Here is a 21,851-nt window from a genome sequence, read left to right on the forward strand (position 1 = left end):
TATAAAGTTCTTCCAGGGCTAGGGGCCTGTATGGGTAAGTTAAATATATAACTAGTATAGGCCATGTGTCTTCAGGGTTCTAAAAGCTGCCCTGGGGGAAGTGTGGAGTGAAAACTCTAGCAAGAAGGGAACAGAACAGTGTCTAATGACTGTCAAGGTTTCTGGCCCATAAGAATAAGTCCCTTGCTGATGCTTCTTTATTATGTGGAATATTTAATAATCTCTGGTTGCAGCCAGCTGGCCACATTTCCCCCAAGGTGCTTGATCATCTGGTTTATTTAAAACCAGTGCTCTGAGGCACCAGGAGGCCTTAGGAGACAGCGCCTGTGGCATACCCAGCCAAGTCGGTGTCTCCATTTTTGTCATGTTGGGACCTGTCCCTCACCCCCCCATCCCCCCTCTATCTGCCAGGTGCCTACATGCAGCCCGGAGCACGGGAGAACATCGCCTACCTCACCCACACGGAGCGGAGGAAGGATTTCCAGTATGAGGCCATGCAGGAACGACGAGAGGCTGAGAACATGGCCCAGAGAGGCATCGGCGTGGCTGCCAGCTCTGTGCCCATGAACTTTAAAGACCTCATTGAGACCAAGGCCGAGGAGCACAACATCGTCTTCATGCCCGTCATCGGGAAGCGACACGAAGGGAAGCAGCTGTACACCTTCGGCCGCATCGTCATCTACATCGATAGGGGCGTGGTGTTCGTGCAGGGGGAGAAGACCTGGGTGCCCACCTCCCTGCAGAGCCTGATTGACATGGCCAAGTAGACCGCAGCACCTGCCACGGACAGACTGGTGAATAAACAAACAGTATTTTAAATAGTATTTTAAATCACAGTTGACGTACTTCCTGCCCTGTCCGAAAGGGGACTCACTGCAGTCCCTCCGTGGCGACACATCACAGCGGGTTCAAGTCAGTGGCTGAAGGGTCTTCTGTCTTGTTCCTGATGATCTCGAGACCCTCACAGTCCTGGTAATCCGGTTCTTCCCGGAAGGCCCAAGTGTCCGTGGAGAGTTGTGTTAGCTTTTGTACAGGAAACCAGTGGACGGAGGTGTCATTAAATACGTCCGTGTACTGTGAAGTCTGAGGGAATGCCAGCTCCTCCCGTCCTTTCAAAATCTGAGCAGGAAAATTCGAAAGTAAAACAAAACCTTGAGAGTCCCAGTAAGGCCCACCCTCCTGGGTTAGAGTCCCGTTTTACTATTCACCCCCACCTCCCTTTTTTTAAAAAATAAGGAGTAAGGTATTTTAAGTGCTTTGTGCAATGAGTTGGAAGCCCCAAGGGCAGTGCCTACTGCAGACCAGATACTAAGAATAGAGGAAATAATTAAGAAAAAAATGAAGCGATGCACTAAAACGTCCTAGCTTTCTGGAACACAGACCCCTCGCGAGAGCTGACGGTGCTGTAACCTCGCTGTGCCGCCTTCGGTTAGCCCTGCGGGAGCTCCCGCTGCTACAGGTGAAGGCAGAATTCTCCAGGGTAATGGAGAGGTATGTATGATGTCCCACCCCAGCCCCTTCACTCAGCACATACCTTTGCAACATACGGATAATGTTTCTGCAGAATCCTTGTCAACAACCTAGAACAAAAATTTAAAAATCTGATTAGGTGGTTTGAGAGTGGTTTCATTCAACTTAAGACACAGAAGGGCAAGGTGACTGAAATAGATCAAAAAATCTTTTAAAAATGTGGGATGCAGAGTAGGTTAAATATTTAGTAGAAGGTGTGAACGCCCCAGTCACTGCCCATTTCATCAGGGAAAAATGACAGCAGACACCGAGGCATCGTGAAGCAGGAGGAGGATGTTATGCAGCTGTAAGAAGAGAAATCAAATGTTTTCTCCCCCATTTAAAAAAGCCGTTTCTGCCTGTCCTAAGGGAAGGGAGGAATTATTGGCAGAAAGACTCCTTAACTTGCTTCCCAGCTTGACTCAGGGCTGACGTCTCCCAGCTCCAACCCCCTGTCCAGGTTCCCATGGAAAAGCCTTTCCAAGTGTGAAATGTTTCCTGCTTGCAGGTCTGAGGAATGGGTTCACCTCAGGGCCTGGTGGCACCTCGGCGTTCCCAGGCTTACCTTTCCTCGAGTCCTCTGAAACTGTTCCCAACGATGACCATCTTGGAAAGGGCATCTATGGACCAGTTCCTCCATAGAAGGTTGTTGTAGAGCGCCGTCCCACAGTGGAGCATGTAAAAGACGGTGGGCTCGCCGTACACACTCCGTTTTCCTTCCTGGGGTACAACGTGCACAGGTGTAAACACACTTCTTACAACAAGGTGAGGGAGAGGGATGGGCAGAGTGATAATGAGCTGTGAGTTCTCACCACCAAAAAATGAATGTAATTCTGTGTGGTGCTGAAGGATGTGTTAGCTCGCTTGCAATCATCTTACAAAAAAATGCATCAAATCAACTAGTGCACGTTCAACTTACACGTTACATGTCACCACAGGTCAGTGTAGCTGGACAAATGATGAGCTGAGGGGAAGGCGAACTGAAGCATCAAATGGAAAACTACTACATTCTCTTGTGGAACAGTTACATAAGTAGTGCATGTGAAATCTATAGGTTATACGGGACTAAAAGTCAAGAAATCATGAAGTCCAGAAAGAACTCGCGTTTACTTAACAAATGCGTGTCCCATGAACGCAGAAGGCTCTGGACTAATGAAGGGGCAGCTTGGGTCTGTGACAGCAGGGCAGGAGGGACAGCAGAGGTCACTGTCCCTCAGGTACTTGTGTTTTCCTGAGTCACTTTCTGCAGATCCCTATCGTAACTCAGTCCTTTTCAAACGTGCCCTGGGGGTCCAGTCACCGCCTCTGAAGAACCTCTGCTCTATGCCATCTCTGCCACCTCTCCGGTGGGAACAAGACCCCTGGCCCTTGCTGTCTGGCGCCGGCGACCCTAGGCCTCTCTTCTCTCCCTGCAGCTTCCCCGGCCCATGACACACTGGCCGTGGTTCCTGAGCAGCGGCTCCGCCCAGGCTGCCTGCAGTCCTGGCTCTCAGCAAACTCCTGGGAGACCTTCAAATCCCAGCTCAGACCCAGGAAGCCTTCCTGGACCCCCGGAAGAGCACAGGTGTCCTCCGTCTCAGTTCCCAGGCGTGGCTTTGCTCGCTGTCCACTCGTCATGCGCCTGTTCACAGCCACGTGCCCTGCAGTGGCGGAGAGCAGCGCCCACCGCCCTCGGGCTCCCCAGAGCTCCCTGCCTCGCACAGAGCAGGCACTCAGAGCTCGGGATGACCTGAGCTGAACCTCAGTGTTTTAGGACCCCGCCAACATCAGAGACTGACTCTCCTCTCAGCTGGGCCCTATTTTCATGTTTCATAATAAGCAATGAGATGGCGGTTTCAGAACCGAGAGGAACAAAATGATGATTCTGTGATCCCCAAGACAATGCCTGACTAAATGTAGGGGTACCTGCGTGGAGTCGCTCCAGCCCTTGGCTTGTGCAATGATGTTTTTTCCAGAGGTCTCAGAAATCTGAATCCCAGCCTTTTTAGGGGGTGCAGGGTAGGCCAAGGACTTAGCCGTAACTCTCAGCCAGGTGCTATGCGTGTGACTGGTCTACAGCCTCCCTCCCCCAGGACAGGGCACGTTCCAACCGGAAGGACCTCGTTTGAGGTGCGGAGACTGTGCCCTCTATTCTCCTGCAGCAACAGTAAATACCAGCTAAGCATAAAATTGGGACACAGTTCTTAACGAGAATTTTGCAAACCTAACGTGTTTGTGCCATTGTGTGATTTTTTTCTTCTGACAGGCACAACATAGGTCCAAACGGGGTAACAGACCAGCCACACACGGACGCCCTGGGGAGGAGGCACCGCTAGTCACAGAGCCTGGCGCCCCGGGACAGGGCCTGGGGTCAGCTTGGTGAGCAGCTGCCCAGCCCTCCCTGCTCCCCTCTCTTAAACCACGTACCTCATTGTCACTGAGAACAACCACACCAAGGGTGCTAAGAACCGCAATTTCCAGCTGGCTAAACAGAGGGTCATACACCCAGCAGTGACTTCTGGGGATCTGCAGAGGGCAAATGAGTGGCTTAGTCAACATCTGTGTGCACAAGACCAAGGAAGGAGACAATAAAGAAGGATACCAAAATTTACCTGGCACTTTTCCAGAAAGAGAAGCAAAAATGCGAGCTGGTTTCTAGCTATGATGCAGGTGGCGAAGTTCCCAACGCCGTAACACACACACTTCAAACGGCAGGATCCTGTGACTGGGGTCTCTTCTGGGACGGAGCCAGGGGCCACATCTGACTCACCTGGTGATGAGTTGAGATGCAGGTTTCCAAGGGCTTCTGAAAGAGGCCCCACAGGGGCCTTCAGCTGTTCCAGATATTTCCTAAGACACCTGTTGATGGTTTCTGAAAGAGCAGGCCCAGTACAGTCAGAGGGCACGCTCTGACCCTGAGAACCAAATCCTCCATGGACCCAGGGAGGAGAAGAGCAGGCTTGAAAAGGCTTCAGCTCCTCAGAGAAAAGGGCTGCTGGCCTCGCTCCCAAACGTGCCCGGGACATGCTGCCACACCCACCCAGAACTGATGGCTGTCCGCTCCCTGGCTGCCCACAGCCTACAACTGAAAAGAGTGTTTCAAGCAAAAATCAGGTTTCATTCATGGGCACGGTTTCCATCTAACGCTCATTGTCAACTCATTCTAATTTAATAAGAGGCAACCAGGTAAATGCAAGTGATGGTCTGAAATACCTACTTTTTTTTTTTACAATAAAGAATAGAGGAGCAGAGCTCTCAAAATGACACTATAAATAACTGGGAATAAGAATATTTAATGTGTAAAAAACTAAAAGAAAAAAAGGTAGGCTGGGGCTTCTAGACAGTAATGAAAAATACTCTGTCTAAAGCCTTTCACAGAGTGGTGAGTTCTCTTGTCTCTCCTCTTATACTGGTACTGAATTTAGCAGAACAAATCTGTACGTAGAACAAAACAAAAAGCAAACAGCCCTATATTCCCATAATAAGATACCAGTTTTGACTTATCAGCAAAGGTACCTTTAAATAAGACCCAGGCTAGGAAAGGTTGCACGAAAAGCTGGCTCTTTTCATCCATGCTGGTCAAAGAATCAGTAAAAGCTTTATTTGGAAAACAACTTGACAGTGGATATCAAGTTGATCACTTCCACCCCTGGGAATATATACTAAGAAGATTACCCTAAATTTGGTAAAAGCTTTATGCATAAGGGTGCTCATTGAAAATTTATGTATATTGGGAATTCCCTGGTGGTCCAGTGGTTAAGACTCTGCACTTCCACCGCAGGGGGCAGGGGTTTGATCCCTGGTTGGGGAACTGAGATCCCACATGCTGCATGGTGCGGCTAAAAAAATTCTTTTAATTAAAAACATTTTTAAGTTTTGATTACTGTTTAAAAAAAGAAAAATTATGTACAATAAATTTTAAAAAAACAACAAAAAAGGAAACTAAGTGTCCCTCAATAAAAATTACAACTATGGTATATTCACGTTGTGTATTAATATTTATGTTGCCACAGATTATGTTCAGGAAGAGAGTATAACAGCAGGGGGTGGGGTCTACAATGTAAAGTCAAGGGGAAGAGCAGGATAAATATAAATTTCAACAACACTGATAATGACAACTAACAGTTACTGCCTCCTGTGCAGCAGGCACACACTGTCGTAAGCACTTTACTGAATGCCTCATTTAATATTCAAAATTACACTACAGGATATGCACATTTTCATGTCCATTCCACAGATAAAGAAACTGAGGACCAGAGTTAAGTGCCAAAAGACACACAGTTGTAAGGGGGAAGTCAGAATTAGAACCCAGCATGCACACCACTCTGTGAAGCAAAACATCATCCAATGAGAGCTGGATTCCTTGCTTTGCCCACATCCAGGCCCTCCTCCCACCCTGACCGCCTCCAGCCTGAGCCAGATGGTACCCACCTAGTGCTGAACTCCAGAAATCAGAGATAAGCAGGTCCTCCCTGTTGAGAAAAAATGGCATGGTCATCTCTCATCCCTTTCAGGGCTGCCCTAACAGGGACCTTCCTCCTGGCTGGGATGTGAGGATGGTGGAGCACCCTCAGACACAGAATCCACCTGTGAGACTGAAGGAGGGTTCCAGGTGAATATGGCCAGAGCAGAGCTGCTGGGGCTCAGAGATGGCAGGAGAGAGGGCTTCCTGGAGGAGGCCCCGACCCCTGGGGACATGTTGGGCTGGGTCTTGGCACACAGGTGCAGCTCCACAATTGGTGGTTAGATGCAGAGATTTAGCCTCTCTGAACTTTAGTTTCCTCATCTCTAAAATAGGGATAAGAACCGTACCCATCACAAAGGGTTACGGTAGGAGTGAAATGGGTTAACACTCAACACAGTGCCTCGTACAGAGCAGGTACCCAATAAATGGCCTTTGTTATTACAAATAATTCCAAGGTGGAAGTAAAAGAAGGGACAAAACCAAGTGTCTAGGCTTTCTTTAAAGTCAACTGTTTTCCACAAACCAGAGCAAAACACAGTCAATAATTAATTTAAATGAAATGAATGAATTCTCCAATCAAAAGACATAGAGTTGGTAAATGGACTAAAACACAGGACCCATACCTACAAGAGAATCATTTCTGACTTAAGGACACACAGACTGAAAATGAAGGACTAAGAAAAGATATTCCATGCAAACATAAACCAAAAGAAAGCGGGAGAGCTATATTTCTATTAGACAAGATAGACTTTAAAACAGAGACATACCAAAATTTATGGGACGCAGCAAAAGCTATTCTAAGAAGGATGTTCATAGTGATAAGTGGCTTCCTCAAGAAACAAGAAAAGCCTTGGGACTTCCCTGGTGGTGCAGTGATTAAGAATCCGCCTGCCAATGCAGGGGACATGGGTTCGAGCCCTGGTCTGGGAAGATCCCACATGCCACGGAGCAACTAAGCCCGTGTGCCACAACTACTGAGCCTGCGCTCTAGAGCCCACGAGCCACAACTACTGAAGCCCGTGCACCTAGAGCCTGTGCTCTGCAACAAGAGAAGCCACCACAATGAGAAGCCTGTGCCCCGCAACAAAGAGTAGCCCCCCCTCACTGCAACTAGAGGAAGCCCGCGTGCAGCAGCTAAGACCTAATGCAGCCAAAAATTAAATGAATAAATAAATACATTTATTAAAAAATAAAAGAATCCCCTTGCCAATGCAGGGGATACGGGTTCAAGCCCTGGTCCGGGAAGATCCCACGTGCCGCGGAGCAACTAAGCCTGTGTGCCACAACTACTGAGCCCATGTGCCACAACTACTGAGCCCATGCGACACAACTACTGAAACCCACATGCATAGAGCCCGTGCTTCGCAGTAAGAGAAGCCACCGCAATGAGAAGCCTGCACACCACAACGAAGAGTAGCCCCCGCTGTCTGCAACTAGAGAAAGCCCGCGCGCAGCAACAAAGACCCAGTTCAGCCAAAAATAAATAAATGAAATAAATTTATATTAAAAAAAAGATCAGAGCAGAAATGAAGGAAATAAAGACTAAAAAGACAATAGAGAAGATCAATAAAACTAAGAGCTGGTTTTTTTTTTTTTTTGTGGTACGTGGGCCTCTCACTGTTGTGGCCTCTCCTGTTGCGGAGCACAGGCTCAGTGGCCATGGCTCACGGGCCTAGCCGCTCCACAGCATGTGGGATCTTCCCGGACCGGGGCACGAACCCGTGTCCCCTGCATCAGCAGGTGGACCCTCAACCACTGCGCCACCAGGGAAGCCCAAGAGCTGGTTCTTTGAAAAGATAAAAATTGACATACCGTTAGCTAGACTCACCAAGAAAAAAAAAAACAGGGCTGGTCCAGGAAGATCGTGAAAGAGGAGACATAACAACTGATACCATAGAAATGAAAGAGAAGACATATAACAACTGATACCATAGAAATATAAAAGATCATAAAGACCACTCGGAACAATTACATGCCAACAAACTGGACGACCCAGAAGAAATGGATAAATTCCTAGAAATATATAACCTTCCAAGACTGAATCATGAAAAAATAGAAAACCTGAACAGACTGATTACTAGTAAGGAGGTTGAATCAGTAATCAAAAAACTCCCGGGCTTCCCTGGTGGCGCAGTGGTTGAGAGTCCACCTGCCGATGCAGGGGACACGGGTTTGTGCCCCGGTCCGGGAGGATCCCACATGCCGTGGAGCGACTGGGCCCGTGGGCCGTGGCCGCTGGCCCTGCACGTCCGGAGCCTGTGCTCCGCAACGGGAGAGGCCACAGCAGTGAGAGGCCCGCGTACCGCAAAAAAAAAACAACAACAAAAAACTCCCAACAGGGCTTCCCTGGTGACGCAGTGGTTAAGAGTCTGCCGGCCGATGCAGGGGACATGGGTTCATGCCCCGGTCCGGGAAGATCCCACATGCCGCGGAGCGGCTGGGCCCGTGAGCCATGGTCGCTGAGCCTGCACGTCCGGAGCCTGTGCTCTGCAACGGGAGGGGCCACAACAGTGAGAGAGACCTGCGTACCGCTAAAAAAAAAAAAAAAACTCCCAACAAACAAAAGTCCAGGACCAAATAGCTTCACTGGTGAATTCTACCAAATATTCAAAGAAGAATTAATACTGATCTTTCTCAAACTCTTCCAAAAATAGAGGAGGAGGGAACACTTCCAAACTCATTTTATAAGGCTAGCATAACCCTAGCAAAACCAGACAAGGATGCCATAAGGAAAGGAAATTACAGGCCAATACTCCTGACGAACATAGATACAAAAATGCTCATCAAAAATATTAGCAAACCAGGGACTTCCCTGGTGGTCCAGTGATAGAGAATCCACCTTACAATGCAGGGGACTCATTCCCTGGTCAAGGAACTAAGATCCCACGTGCCGTGGTGCAACTGGGCCCGTGCGCCACAACTACTGAACTGGCACACCTCAACTAGAGCCCGCGTGCTGCAAACTACAGAGCCCCTGTGCTTTGGAGCCCGCGAGCCACAACTAGAGAGACAAAACCCACACACAACGAAGGGCCTGCACACCACAACGAAAGGTCTTGCGTGCCTTAACGAAGATCCTGTGTGCCGCAACTAAGACCCAATGCAGCCAAAAAATAAATTAATAAATCTTTTTAAAAAATTAGCAAACTGAATTCAAAAATACATTAAAAGGATCATACACCATGATTAAGTGGGATCTAATATTCCAGGGATGCAAGGTTGGCTCAACATCTGCATATCAGTCAACGTAATACATCACATTAACAAAATAAAGGATAAAAATCACATGATCTTATCAATAGGTGCAGAAAAAGCATTTGACAAAATTCAACCTCCATTTGTGATAAACACTCTGAACAGAGCAGGTATAGAGGGAACATAACATAATAAAGGCTATATACATATGGCTTTTTCACTGGAGAGCAAGCCTTTGTTATGAAGAATGCTCTGGATGTATTTTAAATGGTTAGTTTTCCCCTCCCTCTGCCAGAGGCACCAGGTGATTTTTCTTGGCCCTTCACTGTAAGACCCTGGTTGGGTTCCTGCAGGTAAAGCCCAGGAAAGTTTGGGGGTGCCCCTAGGACTGCAGCCCCCAGAAGGCTCTCAGAGACTCTCACACTAGTCCTCACTCAGCTTCCAGGAATTCATCAAAATGATCATTTAAGTGTCCTCACCAGTTTAGGGCTCTAGTGGCTTCTGCTTCAGAAGTATGACACGGTGGGATAGCTTTCCCAATCAACAGGAGGACACTGATAGCTGTTCAGAATTTGTGAAGTCCGATGCTTGCTCAATGGCAGCTTTGCTTCCTCTGAATCCTAAAAATGGCCTTGCCCTTCAAGAGAAACTAAATCTTTCAAAGCTGCATTGATTGCCCTTTATCTCCTTGTGTTTGCAGTCCTTGTACCTATCATCAGAACAGTGGCAGGAGATGAGTAAGCTAAAGGAGCATGTGTATAATGCATAGCAGAGATTATGTCTCTGGGGGAAAAAAGTGCATTTGGAACAGGAAATAAAAGGAGAAGTGAAACTACTGAATAATATCACTAATGATTTCAGGCTAAAAGATTGGGAACATTCTCAGACATTGAAAAATATCACTTTAATTCAAGGTCCTCCTGGACCCTCAGGTGAAAAAGGAGAGAGAGGTCCCACTAGAGGTGGTGGTCCACGAGGCATTCCAGGTCCAATAGGTCCACCAGGTCCTAAAGGTGACTGGAGACCAACTGGCTTTCCTGGAAGTTAAGGATTCCCAGGACCAATGGGGAAGACAGGGAGGCCAGTGCCCTTTTAAGATCAGGTGGGTTGGCAACTACTGAAGCCCGCATGCCTAGAGCCCGTGCTCCACAACAAGAGAAGCCACTGCAATGAGAAGCCCGCGCACCGCAACGAAGAGTAGCCCCCGCTCGCCGCAACTAGGGAAAGCCCGCACGCAGCAATGAAGACCAAACACAGTACACACACAAAAAAAATACATCTACGTGAGGAATAATTCTCACAGAATATCTACTGAACGCTGGCAGAAGACCTCAGACTGCTAAAAGAGCAAGAAAATCTCCATGTAACCAGGTAGGACGAAAGGAAAAAAAAAAAAAAAAAAAGAAAGTGAGAAAGGAATCAGGACAGAACCTGTGCCCCTGGAAAGGAGCTGTGAATGAGGAAAGGTTTCTACACCCTGGGAAGCCCCCTCACCGGTCGGGAGATTGGCCAGGACAGACAGAGAGCTTCAGAGCCTTGGGGAGAACACAGCAGCTGGTTTGTGGCAGACAGAGGACTTCACAGACGGTCAGTGCCGTTGCCCTGCACTCCCCAGCCTGAGATGTGCATCCGCTGGCACAGGCAAGGGCTGGGTGCTGGAACCTGGGCTTCAATCAGACCCTGAGAGAGGGCTGGGCGTGGCTGTGTGGGAAAAAGCTCGGGGCGGGGGCGTGAGGGGCTGGAATCTGTGTGACCACAACTGAGGGTGTATGCAGAGGAAGCCCAGACCACCTTAGAGGCCAGGTGACATTGTTTGGGCGGTGTGACAGGGGAGGGGCGGGACCCACCACTGTAGCCTTTTTCCCTGTGTGCGCTTTCGCAGAGGGCAGGACACTGCATGGGTTCCAGGGGCAGTCGTGAGCTGCCGCTGCCACCCACCCAGATGCCAGGAGCGGTTGAGAGCCACCTCCGCTCTCACTGCGTGCTCGGGGGGTGCGCCTAAGCCAACACTGCCACCAAGAACCCCAGGACTGGGCATCAGCCACCACACACCTGCACACCCCTATCAAGGGGATAATGCCCAGCACACGCTGAAGAGAGAGGCGACAAGCATCCACACTAAAAGCAACGCTTGCACCAAATACATTAACACCCACAAGCTACACAGGGACGCCTCCACATACAAATAGCCCTCTGAGACCACAGCAGACGACTGCTTCTCCTAAACTTCCAGAGTAAGAGAAATGTAAGTAAAATGAAGAAGCAGAGGAACAGCTCCCAGTTAAAAGACCAAGAGAATTCCCCCAAAAGAACAATGAAACAGACCTCTTCAGTCTAACAGATACCTATTTCAAAAATGAGATAATGAAAATACTGAAGGAATTAAGAAAGGCTATTGACAGAAATGTAGAGTACTGTAAAACTATAGAGGAACCAAGAAAAATTAGAAAACTCATTTACAGATAAGAAAGCTGACCGAAAGGCAATGAACAGCAGAACGAATAATGCAGAAGAACGAATAAGTGACCTTGAAGACAGAATAATGGAAATCACCCAATCAGCACAACAGACAGAAAGCCAAATGAAAAAAAAAATGAAAGCAACATAAGAGACCTACAGGATAATATACAGCATGCATAACAGGGATTCCAGAAGGGGAAGAAAGAGACAAGGGGATTGAAAATGAATTCAAAGAAATTACGGCTGAAAACTTCCCAAACCTAAAGAAGGAAACAAGGGCTTCCCTGGTGGCGCAGTGGGTAAGAATCCGCCTGCCAATGCAGGGGACACAGGTTCAAGCCCTGGTCCAGGAAGATCCCACATGCCGTGGAGCAGCTAAGCCCACGCACCACAACTACTGAGCCTGCGCTCTAGAGCCTGCAAGCCACAGCTGCTGAGCCCACGTGCCATGACTACTAAGCCTGTGCCTAGAGCCCGTGCTCTGCAACAAGAGAAGCCGTGACAATGAGAAGCCCGTGCACCACAACTAGAGAAAGCCCACCCACACGCAGCAACGAAGACCCAACACAGCCAAAAATAAATAAATTAAATAAATAAATTTAAAAAAAACAAAGAAGGAAACAGATATCCAGGTACAGGAAGCACAGAGGGTCCCAAACAAGATAAACCCAGACAGACCTACACCAAGACATATAATAAAAATGGAAAAAAGTTAAAGAGAAAGAGAGGATTCTAAAGGCAGCAAGAGAAAAACAAAGAGCTAATTACAAGGGAACCCTACTATAAGGCTATCAGTCAATTTCTCTACATAAATGCTGCAGGCCAGAAGGAAGTGGCAAGATACATTCAAAGTCCTGAAAGGGAAAAATCTGCAACCTAGGATACTCCACCCAGCAAGATTATCATTTAGAACACAAGGAGAGACACAGAATTTCTCAGACAAGCAAAAACTAAAAGAATACAGCAATACTAAACCTATCCTAAAGGAAATATTGAAAGGTCTTCCCTAAATAGAAAAGAAGTAAGAATATATAGGAAAGAAAAAAATCACAATGGGAAAGTAAATCACTTAAATAAGCCAGTACACAGATTAAAAAAAAAATCAAAAAATTTCTGTGACAGTGATGATAACCACAGTGAACAGCAAAAGGATGAACGTGAAGATGTAATAGAGGACATCAAAATCATAAAATGCGGGGAAGAAGAGTAAGAAAATGCTGATTTTTTTTCCTTAGAAAGTGTTTGAGCCTATATGAGTACCAGTCTAAGACAAGTAGATATAGGAAGGGGGTAACATACATGAAAAACAGGGTAACCACAAATCACAAACATACAATAGATTCACAAAAACCAAAAAGAAGAGAACATAAACATAATACAAAAGAATATCACCAAGCCATAAAAGGAAAAATGAAAAGGACAAAGAAGAAACATAAAATCAATGGGAAAACAAGGTTTAAAATGGCAATAAATACATATCTATCAATAATTATCTTAAATGTCAATGGACTAAATGCTCCAATCAAAAGACAGAGTGGCAGACTGGATTTTTTAAAAAAAGAGACTATAATATGCTGCCTACAAGAGAGACCCACTTCAGGGCAAAGGACACACACAGGTTGAAAAGCAGAGGTTGCAATACTCATATCAGACAAAACAGACTTTAAAACAAAGGCCATAAAGAAAGATAAAGAAGGACACTATATAATGATAAAAGAATCAATACAAGAAAAGGATTTTAAACTCATCAACATATATGCACCTAACATAGGCGCACCCAAATACATAAAACAAATACTAACAGACATAAAGGGAGAAACTGACAGTAATACACTAATAGTAGGAGACTTTAACACCTCACTCACATCAATGGACAGATCTTCTACACAGAAAATCAAGGCAACAGAGATCCTAAACATAGAAAATGTTAGACTTAATTGATATTTTTAGGACATTACATCCAAAAAAACCCCAGAATACACATTCTTTTCAATTGCACATGGAACATTCTCTAGGATCGACCACATACTAGGGCACAAAACAAGCCTCAACAAATTTAACGGTGCAGAAATTATGTCAAGCATCTTTTCTGACCACAAAAGCATGAAACTGGAAATTAACCACAGAAAAAGAAATGAGAATAAAATGATTACATGGAGACAAAACAACGTACTACTAAAAAACCAAGAGGTCAATGATGAAATCAAAGAAGAAATTTAAAAATACCTTGAGACAAATGAAAATGAAAACACAACCATACAAAATCTATGTGATGCAGCAAAAGCAGTTCTTAGAGGGAAGTTCATAGAGATATAGGCCTTCCTCAAAAAACAAGAAAAATCTCAAATAAACAAACTAAAAGAATTATAAAAAGAACAAACAAAACGTAAAATCAGCAGAAGGAAGGAAATAATAAAGATCAGAGAGGAAATAAATAAAATAGAGATTAGAAAAACTCAGTAAAACCAAGAACTGGTTCTTTGAAAGGATAAACAAGACTAACAAACCTCTGGCCAGGCTCAACAAGAAGAAAAGAGAGAGAACACAAATCAACAAAATAAGAAATGAAAAACAAGACATAACAACTGATATGGCAGAAATACAAAAAACCATAAGGGAATACTATGAACAATTATATGCCGACAAATTCGACAACCTAAAGAAATGGATAAGTTTCCAGAAACATAGAGCCCACCAGAACTGAATCAAGAAGAAATAGATAATTTGAACAGACTGATCACTAGATGTGAAATAGAATCTGTAATTTTAAAACTCCCTACAAACAAAATCCAGGACCACATGGCTTCACAGGTGAATTCTACCAAACATACAAAGAAGAACTTATACCAATCCTTCTCAAACTCTTCCAAAAAAAATGAAGAGGAGGGAAAACTCCCAAAGACATTTGATGAAGCCACCATCACTCTGATACCAAAACCAGACAAAGACACCACCAAAAAAAGAAAATGACAGACCAATATCTTTGATGAATATAGATGCAAAAATTCTCAACAAAATATTAGCAAACTGAATCCAACAACACATAAAAAAGATGGGCTTCACTGGTGGCACAGTGGTTAAGAATCCGCCTGCCAAGGCAGGGGACATGGGTTCAAGCCCTGGTCTGGGAAGATCCCACATGCTGCAGAGCAACTAAGCCTGTGTGCCACAACTACTGAGCCTGTGCTTTAGAGCCTTCAAGCCACAACTACTGAGCCCACGAGCCACAACTACTGAAGCCCGCATGCCGAGAGCCCGTGCTCTGTAACAAGAGAAGCCACCGCAATGAGAAGCCCACGCACTGCAACGAAGAGTAGCTCCTGCTCGCCGCAACTAAAGAAAGCCCGCACGCAGCAACAAAAACCCAACACAGCCAATAAATAAATAAATAAACAAATAAATAAAATTAGTTAATTAAAAAAAAAGATCATACACCACAACCAAGTGAGGTGCATCCCAAGTTCACGAGGATGGTTCAACATATGCAAATCAATCAATGTGATAACCACATAAACAAAAAGAAAAGATAAAAACCACATGATCATCTCAATAAACACAGAAAAAGCATTTGACAAAATTCAATATCCATTCATGAAAAAAACTCTTACTAAAAGTGGGTATGTATAGAGGGAACACATCTCAATATAATAAAAGCTAGTTATGACAAACCCCCAGCCAATATAATATTAAATGGTGAAAAGCTGAAAGCCTTCCAGCTAAAATCTGGAAGAAGACAAGGATGCCCACTCTCACCTCTTCTATTTAACACAGTATTGGAAGTCCTGGTCACAGGAATCAGACATGAAAAAGAAATAAAAGGTATCCAAATTGGAAAGGAAGAGGTAAAATTGTCATTATATGCAGATGATATGACACTATATATAGAAAACGCTAAAGACTCCATAGAAAAACTACGAGACCTGATAAACGAATTCAACAAGGTAGCAGGATACGTGATTAACATACAGAAATTGGCTGCATCTCTTTACACCAACAATGAAATTCAGAAAGGGAATGAAAAAAAAAAAACACCTTTTAAAATCACACCCCCAGAAATAAAATACTTAGGAATAAACCTGACCAAGGAGGTAAAAGACTTATACGCTAAGAACAATAAAACATTAATAAAGGAAACTGAAGATGACTCAAAGAAATGGAAAGATATCCCATGCTCTTGGATTGGAAGAATACTGCTAAAATGGCCATACTACCCAAAGCAATCTACAGATTTAATGCATCCCTATCAAATTACCCATGATATTTTTTCACAGAACTAGGGCAAATAATCCTGACATTCATATGGAACCATAAAAGACCCAGAATTGCCACAGCAATCCTGAAGAAAAAGAACAAAGCAGAAGGCATAACCTTCCCAGAGTTCAGACAATACTGCAAAGTTACAGTAATCAAAACAGACCTATGGATCAATGGACCAGAATAGAGAACCCAGAAATAAACCCACATACCTACAGGCAACTAATATTTGACAAAGGAGGCAACAATATACAATGGGAAAAGGCAGTCTCTTCAGCAAATGGTGTTGGGCAAGTTGGACAGCCGCATGTAAATCAATGTAGTTAGAACACACCCTCTCACCATAAACAAAAATAAACTCAAAATGGCTTAAAGACTTAAATATAAGACATGACACCATAAAACTCCTAGAAAATATCACAGGCAAAACATTCTCTGACATAAATTGTACCAATGTGTTCTTAGGTCAGTCTGCCAAGACAACAGAAACAAAAGCAAAAATAAACAAATGGGACCTAATCAAACTTATAAGCTTTTGCACAGCAAAGGAGACAATAAACAAAATGAAAATACAACCTACAGAATGGGAGAAAATATTTGCAAATGATGCAACCAACAAGGTCTTAATTTCCAAAATATATAAGCAGCTCATACAACTCAACAACAAAAAACCAAACAACCCAATCAAAAAATGGGCAGAAGACCTAAATAGACATTTCTCCAAAGAAGAAATACAGATGGCCAACAGGCACATGAAAAGATGCTCATCATTGCTAATTATTAGAGAAATGCAAATCAAAACTACAATGAGGTACCACTTCACAGCCGTCAGAATGGCCATCATTAAAAAGTCTACAAATAATAAATGCTGGAGAGGATGTGGAGAAAAGGCAACCCTCCTACACTGTGGGTGTGTTGGTGGTAAGTTGGTGCAGCCACTGTGGAAAACAGTATGGAGGTTCCTCAGAAAACTTAAAATATAATTACCATATGATCCAGCAATCCCACCCCTGGGCATATATCCGGACAAAACTCTAATTCAAAAAGATACATGTGGGGGCTTCCCCGGTGGCGCAGTGGTTAAGAGTGTGCCTGCCAATGCAGGGGACAAGGGTTCAAGCCCTGGTCCGGGAAGATCCCACATGCCATGGAGCAACTAAGCCCATGCACCACAACTACTGAGCCTGCGCACCACAACTACTGAAGCCTGCATGCCTAGAGCCCGTGCTCTGCAACAAGAGAAGCCACCACAATGAGAAGCCCGTGAACTGCAATGAAGAGTGGCCCCTGCTCTCCACAACCAGAGAAAAGCCCGTGTGCAGCAACGAAGACCCAACACAGCCAAAAATAAAATACATAAATTTACAAAAAACAAAACCAAAAAGATACACGCACCCCTATCTTCATAGCAGCACTGTGTACAATAGCCAAGACCTGGAAACAACCTAAATGTCCATCGACAGATGAATGGATAAAGAAGATGTGGTGCGTATATACAATGGAATACTCCTCAGCCATAAAAAAGAATGAAATAATGCCATTTGCAGCAACATGGATGCAACTAGAGATTATCATACTAAGTGGAGCAAGTCAGAAAGAGAAAGACAAATACCATATGATATCACTTATATGTGGAATCTAAAATATGACACAAATGAACCTACCTATAAAACAGAAACAGACGTATGGACATAGAGAACAGACTGGTGGTTGCCAAGGGGACGAGGGTTGGGAGAGGGCTGGAGTGGGAGGTTGGGGTTAGCAGATGTAAGCTTTTATATATAGAATGGATAAACACCAAGTTCCTACTGTATAGCACAGGGAACTATATTCAATATCTTATGATAAACCATAATGGAAAAGAATATTAAAAAAAAGAATGTGTATATATGTATAACTGAATCACTTTGCTGTACAACAGAAACTAATACAACATTGTAAATCAACTATACTTCAATAAAAAATATTTATCAGAAAAAAAAAGAAAACAATCTCATGTACAATTGCATCAAAAAGAATAAAGTACCTAAGAATACATTTAGCTAAGGAGGTGAAAGACCTGTATACTGAAAATTACAAGACATTAAGAAACTGAAGACGACACAAATAAATGGAAAGCTATCCCTGCTCAGGGATTGGAATTAATATTGTTAAAATGTCCATACTACCCAAAGCAATTTACAGATTCAGTGCAATCCCTATCAAAATTCCAATGGCACTTTTAATGAAATAGGACAATCCTAAAATTTGTATGGAACCACAAAAGACCTCAAATAGCCAAAGTAATCCTGAGAAAGAAGAACAAAGCTGGAGGCATCATATTCTCTAATTTTAAACTCTATTACAAAGCTATATTAATTAAAACAGTATGGTTCTGGCTTAAAAACAGACACACAGATCAATGGAACAGAATGGAGAGCAGAGATAAAAACCCATGCATCTATGGTCAATTAATTTATGACAAAGGAGCCAAGAATATACAAAGGAAAAGACAGTCTCTTTAATAAATAGCGTTTGGAAAAATCAACAGCCACATACAAAAAAATGAGTAAAATTAGACCACTATCTTACACCATACACAAAACTTAACTCAAAATGGATTTAAGACTTAAATATAAGACCTGAAACCATAAAACTCTTAGAAGAAAACACAGGCAGTAAACTCCTTGACATAGATATTGGCGATGACTTTTAATTTTTATTTTATTTTTTTGGCAATGATTTTTAAAAATCTGACACCAAAAGTAAAAGCAACAAAAGCAAGAATAAACAAGTGGAACCACATCAAACTAAAAAGCTTCTGCACAGCAAATGTAATCATTGACAAAATGGAAAGGTAACGTACTGAATGGGAGAAAATATTTGCAAATCATATACCTGATAAGGGGTTAATATCCAAAACATAAAGAATTCACACAACTCAATACCAAAAAAACCCCAAACAATCCAATTAAAATATGGGCAGAAGATCTGAATACACATTTTTCTAAAGAAGACATATAGATTGCCAACAGGTTCATGAAAAGATGCTCAACATAATTAATCAGTAGGGAAGTGCAAATCAAAACCACCATGAGTTACCACCTCATACCTGTTAGAACGGCTATATCAAAAAGACAAGAAATAGTAAGTGTTGGTGAGGATGTGGAGGAAAGGGGAACCCTGGTGCCCCACTGGTGGAAATGTCAATTGGTGCAGCTACTATGGAGAACAGTACGAGGTTCCTCACAAAGTTAAAAACAGAACTACCATTTGAGCCAGCAATTCCACTTCTGGGTATTTATCCAAAGAAAATGAAAACACTGACTTGAAAATATACATGCACCCCCATGTTCACTGCAGCACTATTTATAATAGCCAAGATGTGGAAACAACCTTTGTGTTCATCATGGATGAATAGATAAAGAAACCATGATATATATATACATATATATGTATATCACACACATACCATACTTATATATATGTAGTGGAATACTATTCATCCGTAAAAGAATGAGATCCTGCCATTTGTGACAACATGGATGGACCCTGAGGGCACTATGCTAGGTGAAAGAAGTCAGAGAAAGGCAGATACTGTATCCCACTTACATGAGGGATCTAACAAACACACATGAAGCTCACAGATACAAACAATAGACTGGTGGTTGCTAAGAGTGGGCGGGACGGGGGTGGCGCTGTGAAACAGGTGAAGGGGGTCCCAAGGTGCAAACTTCTAGTTATAAAATAAATCAGTCATGGGGATGTAATGTACAGCACCGCGACTTCAGTTAAAAATACTGTATGGTGTACTTGAAAGTTGCTAAGACAGATCTTAAGCTCTCATCACCAAAAAAAAAAAAAAAAAAATTTGAAAGGAAAAACAAACTGAACTTGTTGGATTTGAACCAACAAGCCAGAAGCCAGTGTTCAGGGGACTCAGAGAGGAGACAGAATTGAAGAGGCTGCCCTCAGGTTCTGCCCAGAGGGTAAAGGAGGGCTGTAACGTACAGGGAGTGCTTTGTAAAGTGGTGAGTGTGTGCACAGGAGAACAGCGTGTAAAGTGCTGGGCTCTTCTCTACTCAGAGCAATGGGGACTGCACCACACCTGGGGCTACAGGGAGAAGCAGGGAGTTCCAGGGGATACTGAAGAAGCTGAAGAGGAATAACTGTGTCAGGACACCTCTTAAGATATCTCCAAGCCCCGAGGCACACTCATTCTCAATGGCATCACCTGAGAGCCTAGAAAAAGTCACTGATGCTTTTTTTTTCAGGCTCAGTCACCACTGACTCTAGGCCCTAATTCTGGGGGAGGGGAATACACAAAATTAGTCTCATTTCTCTCAGTTGTGAAGGTCCTTCAGCTGTCGATCCGAAGAAGCACTAACAAAAGTTGTTATTGATTGAGCCCTTAAAGGACTGAAAATAAAGGTACAATGCTGAATAACAAAAGTAGGTAACATTTATTGAGTGCTTCCTGGGTGTCAGGCACTGTTCTAAGTGCTATTGATGGGGTTCAGGGCAGGCTGCCCCCCCAATATGCCACTGTGGCATATTGATTATCTGGAATTATAGTTACTTGAGAAACATTCACGGCAAGAACACTTTGACCCTACTTTGTTCCCCTGAAGGCAGGAAATAAATCTCCCATATGAAAGGATCCTCAAATACCAGGAGAATAGAAGGCATCTTTATCGCCAGAGATAGATGAGTCAAGGCTAAGGACGCTTTATAAACACACTTTGTTACTTCATGAACTTGCTACCCTAAGTCCAAGCCCCTCTGTTTTCTAACAAATAATTGTTTCCTTGCCTGAAAGATAGAAAAGGTGCCTGATTTGGCCACTTTCTTGGGTGCCATGTTATTATGGGACTCCTGCACATTCCTGATGAAATTTGGTTTTCCCTCCTGTTAACCTGTCTTGTGTCAATTTTCTTATTAGACCAGCCAAAAGAACCTAGAAGGGTAGAGGAAAAACTTTTCCTCCCCAACACTATGTAAGGTACACAGCAAGGCACGGAGCGATGATGGCGGGAGAGGTGGGATAAACCAGAATAACGGAGAGCTTTTAAGCACAGGTTTTGAAGTTACCGAAGACATGGGTTTGAAACCTGGTTCCACACATTACCTATGTTTCTCTGAGACTGGGCGCCCTGCCAGGATCCTAGCATGGCTGAGATGTTCATTCTGACAAAGTGTGTAGAGAGCTCAAGCCAGCGCCAGGCACGGAGCAGCTCCTCAATTAACGCGTGATGATAATTGTGAAGATGACAATCACGTGTGCAGGTTGCGGCCACGGTGTGAGCAAAACCGCTAATAACCAACATTAACATAATATTAATACCAAACACTGGTACTGCGCGTACCACACGCCAGACACTGTTGGGGATGGCAAACCATTGACTAATTCACTGAATCCTCAAAACAAGCCTATATAGGTACTATTTCCACGTCCATCTCACAAATGAGAAAACTGAGGCACAAAGATTACATACCTTGCCCAAGGTCACGCAGCTACAACTGCAATAAGAGGAATGACAAACTTTACTGAGCGCTTACTATGCTCCAGTCTGTAATGAGCTCTTTACCTCCGTTAAATCCTACCATAACCCTTAAAGAGTTTGCAGTTATTCCCACTTTACAGATGGCGAGACTGGGGCTTGGGGAGGTTCCCACGGACGTGAAGATTCGGACCCAGGACCTAGCCCGTACTCACCTGGCTTCCTGGATGCGACGAAGCACGTCTCCGCCGTCCACCTCGGGCTGGGCTCCCGGGTCCCGGGCCGCCGCCGCCGCCACCGCCGCCGCCACCGCCGCCGCCTCCCTACGCCGCGGACGCAGAGCCGCCGAGCGCCTTCTCCGACGAGACACCGCCTGCCAGGATTCCAGCGCCGCCGCCGCCGCCATTGGTCTCTGACGTCATCGGCGCGCGCCAGCTCTGCGGGAACTTTAGGGGGCGGTAAGCGCAGGTGGCGCGTGACCCTGGGGCCTCTCCGCCGCGCGCGTAGGT

General features: G+C 44.4%; 3 protein-coding genes across 9 annotated transcripts in view; 2 read left to right on the forward strand and 1 right to left on the reverse strand.

Annotated features, from left to right (window-relative positions):
* The window catches only part of TFIP11 (tuftelin interacting protein 11), a 31,564-nt gene extending 26,099 nt beyond the window's left edge, over window positions 1–5,465 (forward strand). For 2 of the 5 annotated variants that reach the window (XM_012538236.3, XM_012538235.3), the window contains exon 13: window positions 412–5,465. In XM_012538236.3, the coding sequence (XP_012393690.1) occupies window positions 412–767 (356 nt within the window). In that variant the 3' untranslated portion in view covers window positions 768–5,465. The remainder of the gene's footprint in view (window positions 1–411) is intronic. The other 3 variants (XR_007471640.1, XR_007471641.1, XR_007471642.1) reach the window with 3 other exon arrangements.
* Window positions 796–21,804, reverse strand: SRRD (SRR1 domain containing). Its single transcript, XM_012538238.3, has 7 exons — window positions 21,558–21,804; window positions 5,920–5,960; window positions 4,101–4,360; window positions 3,916–4,014; window positions 2,075–2,229; window positions 1,535–1,580; window positions 796–1,119 (listed from the first exon to the last, which is right to left on the reverse strand). The coding sequence occupies exons 1-7, from the start codon at window positions 21,746–21,748 to the stop codon at window positions 898–900; spliced, it is 1,014 nt and encodes a 337-aa protein (XP_012393692.2). The 5' UTR covers window positions 21,749–21,804; the 3' UTR covers window positions 796–897.
* The window catches only part of HPS4 (HPS4 biogenesis of lysosomal organelles complex 3 subunit 2), a 28,673-nt gene continuing 28,532 nt past the window's right edge, over window positions 21,711–21,851 (forward strand). Inside the window, exon 1 of one of the 3 annotated variants that reach the window (XM_049697815.1) lies at window positions 21,711–21,800. The gene's annotated coding sequence lies outside the window, so the exon portion shown is untranslated. Of the gene's footprint in view, window positions 21,846–21,851 lie in introns of all 3 variants that reach the window. The other 2 variants (XM_049697814.1, XM_004283780.4) reach the window with 2 other exon arrangements.

This window comes from Orcinus orca, chromosome 15 (genome assembly GCF_937001465.1).
Source record: "Orcinus orca chromosome 15, mOrcOrc1.1, whole genome shotgun sequence".
Classification (NCBI taxonomy): Eukaryota; Metazoa; Chordata; class Mammalia; order Artiodactyla; family Delphinidae; genus Orcinus; species Orcinus orca.